The 13567-nt window shown below is 36.9% G+C and overlaps 1 protein-coding gene across 1 annotated transcript in view; it reads left to right on the plus strand.

The window, feature by feature from the left end:
- The window catches only part of DNAJC10 (DnaJ heat shock protein family (Hsp40) member C10), a gene marked incomplete at its 5' end in the record, with an annotated part of 56650 nt that overhangs the window by 21327 nt on the left and 21756 nt on the right, over positions 1–13567 (plus strand). The window contains 4 exons of the mRNA XM_079710620.1: positions 7870–7913; positions 9039–9176; positions 12259–12348; positions 13130–13243. Of these exons, the coding sequence (XP_079566746.1) occupies positions 7870–7913; positions 9039–9176; positions 12259–12348; positions 13130–13243 (386 nt within the window). The remainder of the gene's footprint in view (positions 1–7869; positions 7914–9038; positions 9177–12258; positions 12349–13129; positions 13244–13567) is intronic.

Below are 13567 nucleotides of genomic sequence, written 5' to 3' on the forward strand. Positions count from 1 at the left end.
TCTCCTCCGAGTCTCTGAAGCTCCCCTTCTGTCCTGGCCAATCTCCCCGCCAGGGGGTTGGCACCTTTCCTCTTTCACAGCTCCCTCCCAGGGGCACAGGTCCTGTCTCGATTCCTTTCTTGCTTTCTTTTTTTTCTTTTTTCCTACCTGGTTACAGGGAGATTTTCTTGCCCTTTCAGCAGTTTGAGGTGTTCTGCCAGTGTTCAGTAGATATTCTGTGAGAATTGTTCCACATGTTGATGTATTTTTGATGTATTTGTGGGAGAAGGTAAGCATCACATTCTACTATTCTGCCATCTTGATTACTCTCTCCTTTAAATCATTTTGAATTTATTTTTGTAAATGGTGGGAGGGAGTATTCTGAATTCATTGATTTACATGTATCTGTCCAGCTTTCTCAACACCATTTGTTGAAGACACTGTCTTTTCTCTATATTGTTGTTTCCTTTGTCGTAGATTAATTTTTTTTTTTTTTTTTTTTTTTTTTTTTTTTGGCGGTACGCGGGCCTCTCAGTGTTGTGGCCTCTCCCATTGCGGAGCACAGGCTCTGGACGTGCAGGCTCAGCGGCCATGGCTCACGGGCCCAGCCGCTCCGCGGCATGTGGGATCTTCCCAGACCGGGGCACGAACCTGTGTCCCCTGCACCGGCAGGCGGACTCTCAACCATTGCGCCACCAAGGAAGCCCCTGTCATAGATTAATTGATTGTAGGTGTGTGGGTTTATTTCTGGGCTCTCTGTTCTGTTCATCTATATGTCTTTGTACTAATACCATGCTTTTTGATTACTGTAGCTTTGTAGTGTATTCTGAACTTGAGAAGGATTATGCCTCCATCTTTGTTCTTTTTCCTCAGAATTGTTTTGGCAATTCTGGGCCTTTTGTGTTTTCATATAAATTTTAGGATTCTTTGTTTTAATTCTGTGAAAAATGTCATGGTATTTTGATAGGGATTGCATTAAATCTGTAGATTGCTTTGGGTAGTATATGCATTTTAACAACATTAATTCTTCCCATCTAAGAGTATAGGATATCTTTCCATTTTTTTGAATCATCTTCATTTCCTTTACCAGTGATTTATAGTTTTCAGCGTGTAGGTATTTCACCTCCTTGGTTACGTTTATTCCTAGGTATTTAATTTTTTTGATGAGATTTTATTTTTTTTTTTTTTGCGGTAGGCGGGCCTCTCACTGTTGTGGCCTCTCCCCTTGCGGAGCACAGGCTCCGGAGCACAGGCTCAGTGGCCATGGCTCACGGGCCCAGCCGCTCCGCGGCATGTGGGATCTTCCCAGACCGGGGCACGAACCCGTGTCCCCTGCATCGGCAGGCGGACTCTCAACCACTGCGCCACCAGGGAAGCCCTTGATGAGATTTTAAATGGGATTTTTTTTTTTTACTTATATTTCATTTCTAGTATATAGAAACATGACAGATTTCTGTGTATTAATCTTGTATGCTGCTATCTTGCCAAATTCCTTGATTAGTTCTTAAACTTTTTTGGGTGAAGACTAGGGTTTTGTATATAGAGTATTGTATGTCATCTGTAAAGGGTGGCAGTTTTACCTTTTCCCTTCCAATTTGGATACCTTTTATTTCTTTTCCTTATCTGATTGCTGTGGCTAGGACGTATAATACTCTGTTGAATAGAAGCTCTGGGAGTGGGTATCCTCATCTTATTCCTGAATTTAGAGGGAAGGCTTTTACTTTTCACCACTGAGTATTATGTTGGCTGTGGCTTTGTTGTAAATGGCCTTTATTATGTCATAATATGTTCCCTCTACACCCACTTTGGTGAGAGTTTTTATCATGAACGGATGTTAAATTTTGTGAAATGCTTTTTCTGCATCTGTTGAGATGATCATGTGGTTTTTGCCTTTCCTTCTGTTAATGCGCTGTATCACACTGATTGATTTGCATATGTGGAACCATCCTTGTGATCCTGGAATGAATCCAGCTTGATCATGGTGTATGATCCTTTTCAGGTATTGTTGGATTCAGCTTGATAATATTCTGTTGAGGATTTTTGCACCTATATTCATCATAGATACTGGCCTGTAACTTTTTTTTTGGTAGTGTCTTTGTCTAGTTTTGTGATTAGGGTAATAGCGGCCTCATAGAATGAATTTGGAAGTGTTCCCTCTTCTTCAGTTTTTTGGAATAGTTGGAGAAGGATTAATTTAAGTTCTTTATGTTTGGTAGAATTCTTCAGTGAAGCCATCTGGTCTTAGACTTCTGTTTGCAGAAAGTTTTTCTTTTAATTATTATTACAGATTCTGTTTCACTTCTAGTGATTAGCCTGTTCAAACTGTGTTTCTTCTTGATTTAGTCTTGCTGGGCTGTATGTTTCTAAAAATTTGCCCATTTCTTCTAGGTTGTCCAGTTTGTTGGCATGTAACTGTTCATTGTGTTTCTCTTGTGATTTTTTGTATTTCTGTGGTATCAGTTATTTCTCCTCTTTCATTAATTTCTTTATTGGGGTCCTCTCTTTTCTTCTTGATGAGCCTGGCTTGTCAATTTTATTTATCTTTTCAAAAAATCAACTGTTGGTTTTATTGATCTTTTCTTTGTTGCTTTTTTTCCCGATCTATTTTATTTCTCTCTGATCTTTATTATTTCCTTCCTTCTGCTGACTTTGCACTTTGTTTTTCTTTTACTAATCCTTTTAGGTGGTTGGTGAGATTGTTCATTTGAAATTTTTCTTGTTTCTTGAGTTAGGCCTGTATCGCTGTGGATTTCCCCCTAAGAATTGCTTTTGCTGCATGCCAGAGATTTTGTAATGTGTTCTCATTTTCCTTAATCTCAAGGTATTTTATAATTTCTTCTTTGATTCCATCTTTGACCCATTTGTTTCTTGGTAGCATGTTGCTCAGCCTCCACATGTTTGTTCTTTCTCTGTTTTTCTTTCCATAGTTAATTTCTGATTTCATATCATTGTGGTCAGAAAAGATGCTTGAAATAACTTCTATCCTCTTAAATTTGTTGAGGCTTGTTTTATGACCTAGCATGTGGTCTGTCCTATAGAACGTTCCATGTGCACTTGAAAAGAATGTGTATTCTGGGGTTTTCAGAGGATGTAGTATTCTGTAGAAATCTATTAAGTCCAGCTGGTCTGTTGTATCATTTCTTTTTTTTTCTTTTTTTTTTTTTTTTTGCGGTACACGGGCCTCTCACTGCTGTGGCCTCTCCCGTTGCGGAGCACAAGCTCTGGACATGCAGGCCCAGCGGCCTTGGCTCACGGGCCCAGCCGCTCCGCTGCACGTGGGATCCTCCCAGACTGGGACACGAACCCGTGTCCCCTGCATCGGCAGGCGGGCTCTCAGCCACTGCGCCACCAGGGAAGCCCTGTTGTATCATTTAAAACCACTGTTTCCTTCTTGATTTTCTGTCTGGATGATCTGTCCATTGATGTCAGTGGAGTGTTAAATCTACTATTACTGTATTTTTGTCAGTTTTTCCCTTTATGTCTTTTAGTATTTGCTTTATATATTTATGTGCTCCCATATTAGGTGCATATGTATTAATGAGTATAATATCCTCTTCTTGTGTTGATTCCTTTATCATTATATAATGCCCTTCTTTGTCTTTTTTTATGGCCTTTGCCTTAAAGTCTACTTTGTTTGATATGAATATTGCTACCCCCACTTTCTTGTCATTCCCATTTGCCTGAAATATCATTTTCCTTCTCACTTTCAGTCTGTGTGTGTCTTTTATCCTGAAGTAAGTGTAGACAGCATATTTCAGGTTCTTGTTTTTTTATCCAATCAGCCACTCTTTTGATCAAAGCATTTAGTCTGTTGACATTTAAAGTAGTTGATAGGTTTGTACTTATTACCATTTTAATCCTTGTTTTCCAGTTGTTTTCGTAGTTCTTTATTTTTTTTTGTTTTTTCTTTTGGTCTGATGATTTTCTTTTGTTGTATGCGTGACTTCCTTTCTTTTTGGTCTTTATGAATCTATTTTATGTTTTTGATTTGTGGTTACCATTGGAATTCAGGTATGTTGACCCATAACTATCTACTTAATGTAAACTGATAGTCATTCAATTCAAACACATTCTAAAAGATGTACATTTTTTATTCCCCTCCCTGGTATTTTGCAGTTTTGATATCCTATCTTACGTGTTTATACTTGTCCTTTTATTATAGAGTCACTTTTACAATTTTTTGACTGTTTAGTCTACATACTAGCTTATTTAAGTGATCTTAAATTCTTACTGTATATTTGCTTTGCCTATTTTGATTTTCTCTTTCCTATAGTTTCTTGCTCCTTTTCCATTTAGAGAAGACCCTTCAATATTTCTTTTAGAGTAGGTTTAGTATTACTGAATCTTTTTAGTTTTTGCTTGTCTGAGAAATTCTTTCTCTCTCCTTCTATTCTAAATGATAATCTTGCTGTATAGAGTATCCTAGGTTGCAGGTTTTTTCCTTTCAGAACTTTTAGTATGTTATGCCACTCCCTTCTAGCCTGCAAATCAGCTGATAGCCTTATGGAGGTTCCCTTGTAATTAACTCTGTTTTTCTCTCGCTGCCTTTAGAATGCTCTTTTTGTCTTTAAGTTTTGCCATCTTAATTATGATATATCTTGTGGGTCTGTTCGGGTTCATCTTGTTTAGGACCCTTTGTGCTTCTTGTACCTGGATATCTGTTTCCTTCTTCAGGTTTGGCAAATTTTCAGCCATAGTTTCTTCAAATAAGTTTTTGATCCTCTTCTCTCTCTCTCCTCCTTCTCAAACCCCTATTATGCATAGGTTGGCACATTTTATATTATTTTATAGATCTTGTAAGTTCATTTTTTTTTCACTTGTCTTTGTCTGCTCTTCTGATTGGGTGATTTCTATTATTCTGTCTTCCAGCTTACTTATTCATTCTTCTTTGTCATTTAGTCAGCTGTACATTGCTTCTAGATCTCTTTTTATCTTAGAAATTGAATTAATTATCTATTTTTGATTTGTTCATCTTTGTAGTTTGTAGTTCCTTGTTACAGTGATCTGCATTTATATTGATCTTTCTTAATTCATTTAGCGTTTTTATTACCACCTTTTTGAACTTGGGGTCTGGTAGACTGGTGAGCTCTGTTTCATTATTTGTTTCAGGGGATTTTTCTTGCTCTTTTAATTGGGAGTATTTCCTCTGCCTTTTCATTTTACTTAACTGTCTCTGTCTCTGAATTTAGGAGAAACAGTTATCTATTATGGTCTTAAAGGGGTGTTTTTATGTGGTAGCATCCCTGTGTAGACTCTGTGTTTACGATGGACACCAGCCATGTCTTTCTTTGGGGTATGCTGGTCGTTATCACCTAGATAGGGGTTTGGTTGGTTTTGGGGGATCTAAAGACTGTTCAGGGTGTGAGGCGGGACTTCCTCTTTGCTGCATAGCTGTTGCCGCCCTGTCAGGGACAGGGCCTGCTCCCCCAGCTGTTGGAGTAAATGCCCTGAGGGTCGGGCTCAATCAAGCTCCATTCCCCTTGAGTGGTGCCTTGCCCCCAAAGGAGGTGATTGCTGAAGCAAGTGAGGCCTATGTGCTCACAAAGGACCAATACACTACCTCTGTAGGCGTCCGAGGCTCCAGTCAGAACCATCCCAAGGTCTCATCCCTCCTTCTGTTTATCCCAGATCTAGTGCAAGGCTGTGGTGTGGAGTGCATGGGGCTGGGACATTCACTAGGCTGGAGCTGGGGATTGGGGTGTAGTGGCTGCAGGGATTGAGGTGGCTGTGCTACCACCAGAGCACTGGGCTGACCCCCTGGCAGTCTTCTCCCAGACCTATCTGCCCCAGCTCCAAGGCTATGCTGCTGTGTTGAGTGGGTGGAGCCAGAGCATCAGCTCCACTGGGAGGCAAACTGCGGGGTGCTCCTGCAGCAGTACCTGAGCAAGTGCTGACAGTGGCCACTTCTACTCCACCCAGATCATATCCCAGGACCCCAGTCTGTCTCTGCATAGCTAGACCAAGTCTTCTCCCAGGGCTTGGTTGGCCCAAATCTAGCACCAGGCTGTGGTATGGAGTGAGCGGGGCCGGGATGTTCAACCAGCTCGGATTGGGGAGTGTGGCGAAGTGGCAGCTGCCAGTGCAAAGCTCTCTCCGCCCTGATTTTTGGTAAACCAGCACATGCGTACTCCTCATGAGTAGAGTCTAGGCTCCTCTAGCCCTTTGTCTGTCCCAGCAGTTCTCCCGGCAGCCAAGGGTGCTTGTCTTCTCCTTGCAGGACCCCAGGACTGGAATGTCCAGTCTGTGGCTCAACCCACTTGCTCCCCACATTGAGGGTCTGCCCATGGGGACCTTCTCTTCCTTTCAGATCCCACTCAGCTGGGGGTCCCAGCCCTATGCCTTTTCCATCCTACCTGGTTATATGGAAATCTTTCTTGCAGCCTTAGTTGTGTAGGAGTTCTTCTGCCATTTTCCAGTTAGTTTTCCATGAGAACTTTCCACATGTAGTTGTATTTTTGTTATGTTGTCAGGGGAGGTGAGCTCTATGTCTTCCTACTCCACCATCTTGATCTCTCCTCTACAGTTATTAATTTCTTAAGGTATCATGTGGTTTATGTTCAATGGGCAAATTTTTCAGCTTAATTATACTTATGGTAAATTATACCATCAGATAGCTACAAATGTTTTTGACACTTCGAAAAAATAATTAGTTGTTGACAGATACAACCCTCACAAAATAATTTTTTGCAGTTACTGACTTTCCCTCATATGTATTCATTTCAAAAATGTACGTTTGCCTCATAAAAGTATATATTTGGGGGACTTCCCTGGTGGTCCAGTGGTTAAGACTCTGCACTCCCAATGCAGGGGACACAGGTTCAATCCCTGGTTGGGGAACTAAGATCTCACATGTCATGTGCTGCAACCTTAAAAAAAAAAAAAAAAAGTATATATTTGAAGATGATAACTTTCTGTTTCTAGGACCCTTTCCCCTAGTAAATTAAGTTGGAAGTTCAGTACCCTACACAAACATAAACTGTATTCAAGCAATAAGATTGGTTAAAAATTGGTCCTAGTGTTAGAAAATATCCTAATTAATGAATGCATTTTCATACATTTAATCCCAACATGGACATTTTCCCCATACTTCACCTCTCAGCCTTTATGCTGCTGTGTTGGAAAGGTATTGCCTTGCAGATAAAATCAGCCACTCACCTCATAGGGTAAGGCCCATCTTAGGAATGTATTGCCTTGCAGCAAAAATCACCCTTAAACTTAGTCTGTCATTGAGGGGTTTTCTCTCATTTTGGCCAAATGCACGTTTCTCTCCATTCCACACATAAGGAAAACTTTTAAAGCTTTCTGACATTGTTTTACTTTTACCGTAGGTAGATTGATTTTACCTATCCCCGTGAGCTCTGTGATGCTGCATCTCCCTTTCTTCTAAATCTATCTCATTGTATCGTAGCATTCATATTTATAGGACTTACATAAAAATAGTGAAGAAGCTATTCTAAGATTGTATTGTATTTTAAGGATTCTGCACATATGTTATTTATCAAATAGGCATTACATTTTATTACTCCAAATCATGAGATCTCTTGGATAAAGGGGACTCTTGATAGGAGGAGACATTTGATAATAAGATCCTGAAGAGGTACTTGAGAGGGAATTCCTTCTTTTTTCTTTAGCTGGAAATCCTGAGAAACTAAGGGGAGAGAATAAAAGACTAAGGAGAGGGAAGGGAGGGGTAGGGAGAGAAAAGGGGACGAGGGGAGGGAGAAGAATGAGACATTGACCTCTATGTCTACCTAGTAAATAAAAGTCTCAGTATTTACCAGCACAGCCCAATTAATTGCCTAAGAATCAACATGATGGTTTGGGGGAACAGCAAATGAAAGTACAGACTTAAGCTGAAATTGCCTTATAATTTTTTTTTTCCCCCACCAGATTGTTTGACTTCACAGACACGTCTCAGGTTAAGTGGGATGTTGGTAAGCATCAATTACTTTGTAAAATTGTATCACCATGTTAAGAAACACATTTAAAAACTGATTCCATATATTTTCTTTGGTGATTTCTTAAACATTTATCTCACTTATTTGTAATCTTTCTTGTTTTCTGATAAATGTATTCATAGCTGTTTCTAATTAATTAGCTGTGTTCAATACATTTTAACATGTGGTGCTTTCATTATCATTCGCTTCTAAGTATTCCATTAGAGTTCCTCTTTAACCAGAAAGTTATATATTAGTGTTTTTGTCATTTCTAAACTTTATTTTTTGTCATTTTGTTATTTTACTTATTTAGCTCGCATCATATTATGGTCAGGGAATGCAGTCTGTTGTTGATACTTTAACACTATTGAAGCTGCCTTATGGGTTGGGAGTTTGCCACTTACAAAGATTGTTAATGTTCTGTGTATGCTTGAAAATGTTTCCTATGTAAGGTGTAATTTTTTTTTAAATTAGTTTCTGCTTTATAACAAAGTGAATACATACATCTGTTCCCATATCCCTTCCCTCCTGCATCTCCCTCCCTCCCACCCTCCCTATCCCACCCCTCCAGTCAGTCACAAAGCACTGAGCTGATCTCCCTGTGCTATGCGGCTGCTTCCCACTACCTATCTACCTTACGTTTGGTAGTGTATATATGTCCATGCCTCTCGCTTTGTCACAGCTTACCCTTCCCCCTCCCCATATCCTCAAGTCCATTCTCAAATAGGTCTGTGTCTTTATTCCTGTTTTACCCCTAGGTTCTTTATGACATTTTTTTTCTTAAATTCCATATATATGTGTTAGCATACGGTATTTGTCTTTCTCTTTCTGACTTACTTCACTCTGTATGACAGACTCTAGGTCTATCCACCTCATTACAAATAGCTCAATTTCGTTTCTTTTTATGGCTGAGTAATATTCCATTGTATATATGTGCCACATCTTCTTTATCCATTTATCGGATGTTAGATTAAATTTATTAATCATGTTATTCCAATCTGCATCATTTTTTGAGTGTTCTTTTTAAAAGTGTAATAGTAGAAAAGTTATTTTTGCTAAATATAAATCCTTTTAACTTTTTCTTCCACTTACAACACGATTTTTTGTTTCTTTCCATTTTAGGATGGTCTTGTTAATGTAGGATGGATGGACTGTGCCACCCAGGACAACCTTTGTAAAAGTTTGGACATTACAACAAGTACTACTGCATATTTTCCTCCTGGAGCCACTTTAAATAACAAAGAGAAGAGTGGTATTTTGGTATGAATCACTTTAATTTCTTTACACACACACGTATTCAAATACATCATTTTGTAAACAATGAGCAAAACAGTGAACCAGTTTATATCATCTGATTATAGGACACTTAATTATTTGGAATATTTAATTTCTGGGATTCTGTTTAATACTTCAGTTTATAAAGTTAAGCTATAAGGATTATTTTTAAACTGGCATAAACCATTACAGTTTTAAAAACCCAAAGGTATGGAGTACATTCTTAGGTTAAATGACTATTTATTGGTTTCCATTTATTTGTATATTTTCTAATGTTAAAATATAGATCATTGGTAGGTTTAGATGGAATCTGGTATCTGTTTTTTTAAAGCACCCTGTTTGATTCTGGTGTAAACTCAGTTTGGCAATCTCCTGGTGTGGTTCACATTCCTAAATTTATAAATGAGGAAACTGAGGTTCAAGATAGTTGTCAAGGAGCTGAGACAAATACTGGGATATCGGATCGGTCCCTAGAGAACCCACAAAGAAAAACAGACTGATATAAGACAGACTACCTTTAGTTTTCTGTATTTTAATTTTTCCTTTTTTGGTACTGACAGGATTATACATATTCATTACAGAAATTCATATTTGGTATATAAATGTATAAAGAAAGATACAAAGTTCATTAAAATTAAATCACCCATAGGCAAGCACCGTCAAATCTTGGTACATACCCTTCCAGGTCTCTACCTATATGTACATACAATTATGACTTCATGCAGACAACTCACCAGTTTTGTCTTTGGCCCAGATGTGGATATTCTCCAGCCCATGCAGTATTTCCCCTGGGATATTAATTGATGTCTTGAACTTAGATCTGTAACTATACTCCTGATATTTCCCCATACATCTGCTGTACCCAGTTTTTCCCCATCTCAGTTGATGAAAACTTCATCTTTTATCATTAAGGCCAAAGACCTTGGGAGTCATTCCTGACCCCTCTTTTTCTCATACCATGTAACCTATACCGTATTCATCAGGGAAATCTGTGGCTCTGTCTTTAAAATCTTTCCATAATCCACCTCCATTGCACTTATCTCCTTATAACATACACTGTAATTTACTTATTTACTCTTTCATTATTTTTCTTCTGCAGTAAATTTTAAGTTTGGATTTTCCATAGATATATCCCAAATGCCTAGAAGAATATCTGGCACATAAGTACTATGTGTAGTGCCTACTTATGTGCCTTATATTGTGTGTGTGTGTCCCTGAATAGTAGTATATACAATAATTCCTATAAATATATACATCAATCAAAAATACATCAACAATTCCTGAATAGTAATCCGTTGACTAAATGTAACATACTGAGTTTAATCAGTCCTCTCTTGATATTTGTTTCTAGTTTTTCATGATTGTAAGCAGTGTTGTAATGAACTATCTTGTTCACCTTTGTGCGCTTCTTCTGTTACCTGTTCAGAATGAGATGGCTGCAGCAATTTTAAATTCAGTTCATATTGCCAGAATGCCCAGAAAAATTGGGTTTATTTACACTGTGCCATTAGCTCATGAGGATTGCCTGTACCCTGGCCAACACTTAATATAGGCTTTTGCCTTCAGTACTACAGTCTCATATTTCAGTGAGGTCTTTGGGCTTTTTGATATAAAACAGCAAGCTCAGATATGATCTTAGGAAACATAAATGAGTGATATTAGAAATGTGACAACACAGAGTGGCGAATTAGAAGTCCCTGTCCCTCCTAAAAGCATTCAAGTTTTAAAAAATGTAAAACACTATGCCAGCTAAATATGTCTGGCAGGTGAAATTCAGAGGCTGCACAGTGCCCTTCTAGATGTAACTGCCAAATTTTACTCTAAAACAAACAGGTTTATAAGGAGGTTCTACTGGATTTGTAACTTACATATTTATATAAGCTGCTATGGGAGTATTTTTAGTAAAATCTTCATGAATATGACTAAAGTGAATGAGCTTATAGTACTGAGACATGAAAGTCTTCTGTTTTGGCCTTTTAAGCCCTTTGGTAATAAGTTATTTCATAGATTTTTGAGAATATGCTATAGATTTTTTTAAGCTGAAAATCTGAGTTTTCTGTACTTATGTTATAGCCATTGTTTCTATTGATTATTCTCATGTCGAACACAATTAAACTGTGAATACAGTGGTAGTTCCTACAAGTTTTTAATGGAGTTTTAGATCTTTCAAGTAATATATGAATTTCAAACATAGTTTATTATAATTAAAGATATACAATAAACTGTTTCATCAACCCCTGTATACATTTTCTTGATGTAACTATTGCTGCACTGTTTGTAATAGCAGCTGCTTCCATGAGAATTAGAAGAGCAAAGAGAGTTCTATGAGAAAAATATGCTGAGGATAAAATATGGACAGAAATAAAGTAGGTTTGTTAGAATCGAGATGTGTCTATTTCAGTTGTTTTGTTTTAAATAAGAGACCTAGATCTAAAATATAGTTAATTTAAAATATATATTTTATATATATACATTTTACTCTGTAAAACTCCTAAGTGGTTTGGTTTTGGTACATTATTTCTAAAAATCTCTATAATAAACAAAGTCCATTCCAGTTTTCCAATAATAAGTTTTTCTTATCTTAATTCCTATTAATTATTGATTGGGGTATGAAGCATCTTCGATCACCAAATATTCTTGTGTTTTAACAATTTTTAAAGAATTCATAAAGCTTTGGCATTCTGTAAAACATGTTAGCATTAAAATTACACTGAACATACCATAGCTTTTTCCCAGTGAGCCAGAGGTCACTCCAGGTTATTTTGAGGATTATCATAGAATATGCTGCACAGTTAATAGAAAATTCCAGGTAATGAAACACCTAATAATGAAATTTATTTTACATCACTATTTTTTAAAGAAACAACCCAGTTTAATAATTGCCACAATATGATATACTGTCCTTTTTTTTTGGAAAAAGACAACATTTAGGATAATTAGCTTAAAAACTGTGTAACTTCTATGATTTTTTTCCTTAAAAGTTCTTTCTCTGAAAACTGAAAAACTAAGACACTAAAATAAGTGAATGTTGATTAAAAAGATTACAATATGATTCTCTTAATTCTAGTTTCTTAATTCATTGGATGCTAAAGAAATATATTTGGAAATAATGCATAACCTTCCAGATTTTGAACTACTTTCGGCAAACACACTAGAGGTAATATTTTTTTTAATGATAAATAGTATTAAATGTTGGTAGCATTTCAGAACTTAACATTTTAAAATCAGCATTTGTTTTACTCATTTTGGAGAAGAAGTAGCAGTTTCAAAGGATTTATATATATATATCAGTTGGTTCTAGGTTGAACTCTAATGCCAGGGTTGCTGGCGTTGCAGCTTTAGTGTGGATCTGTAGTTTTGGAAACCTAACTAGTCCTGAAGGTAGGCTGCAGGAGGTGCACCAGAAAAGGCAAGATTTTGATCACAAAGCAACTTTGGATCTGATCTGGAGCTCTTTGTTCTCGCTTACAGAACTGTCTGTATTGTTCACTGAGAATTAAGAAACAACTTTAGAAATATTCAGTTTGTAGTAGAATCAATTATTTTCTCTACTTTTTGATCCCAGAGTGTTCTAAGTCTATATCCCTACCAAACTTTTTGTTAAACCTGAAGAAATCTGACTTCCCCACCTTCCAGCCTTTTGGCTCTGTGTTGTTGAAATCATACTTTTTCCTGGCACAGTCATTGTCTTTAAGATTTTATGATTTAGTGACTCTTTTCTTTGTGTAATATTATATAATTGATTTATATAGCATTATTCCAAATAAACTACAAAATAAGAATATGACTGGGTCTGAATTTTAGACAATATTTTTGAAGTAATGGGTAGGATAGTTAAAATTAAGTCGAAGAAATAGAAATTATTGATAGAACTCTTAGGATTTCCCATCTCTGATGTTTCTTTTCCTTTATCACTTTCTTCTTTAATCACTTTTAAGGATCGTTTGGCTCATCATCGGTGGCTCTTATTTTTTCATTTTGGAAAAAATGAAAATTCAAATGATCCTGAGTTGAAGAAACTAAAAACTCTACTTAAAAATGAACATATTCAAGTAAGAAAAGTGTATTCTGCCTAGCCTTCTGCTTATGTGCTCTCTTCTTAATTTAGTACATAAAGTTATGTTTTAAATAACATAAAAATGTTTATTTGAAATTCTAGGTTAAGAAACCCCTAAATGCCTTTGTTCTTCTGTTGCGTTTTCTTTTTTCTATTAAAAGTTAAAATGATATCCGAAAAAGGTTAACCTTCATTTCTCTTGGGTAGTTGGTATGTGATAAATCTATATGATAGTTTTTCTGGAATGCATACTATAGAATAGGGTATCTTTCCCTTTTTTAAATTCTTATTTCTTTATGTAAGTAATTTCATATTCATT

This window comes from Hyperoodon ampullatus, assembly GCF_949752795.1.
Source record: "Hyperoodon ampullatus genome assembly, chromosome: 8".
NCBI lineage: Eukaryota > Metazoa > Chordata > Mammalia > Artiodactyla > Ziphiidae > Hyperoodon > Hyperoodon ampullatus.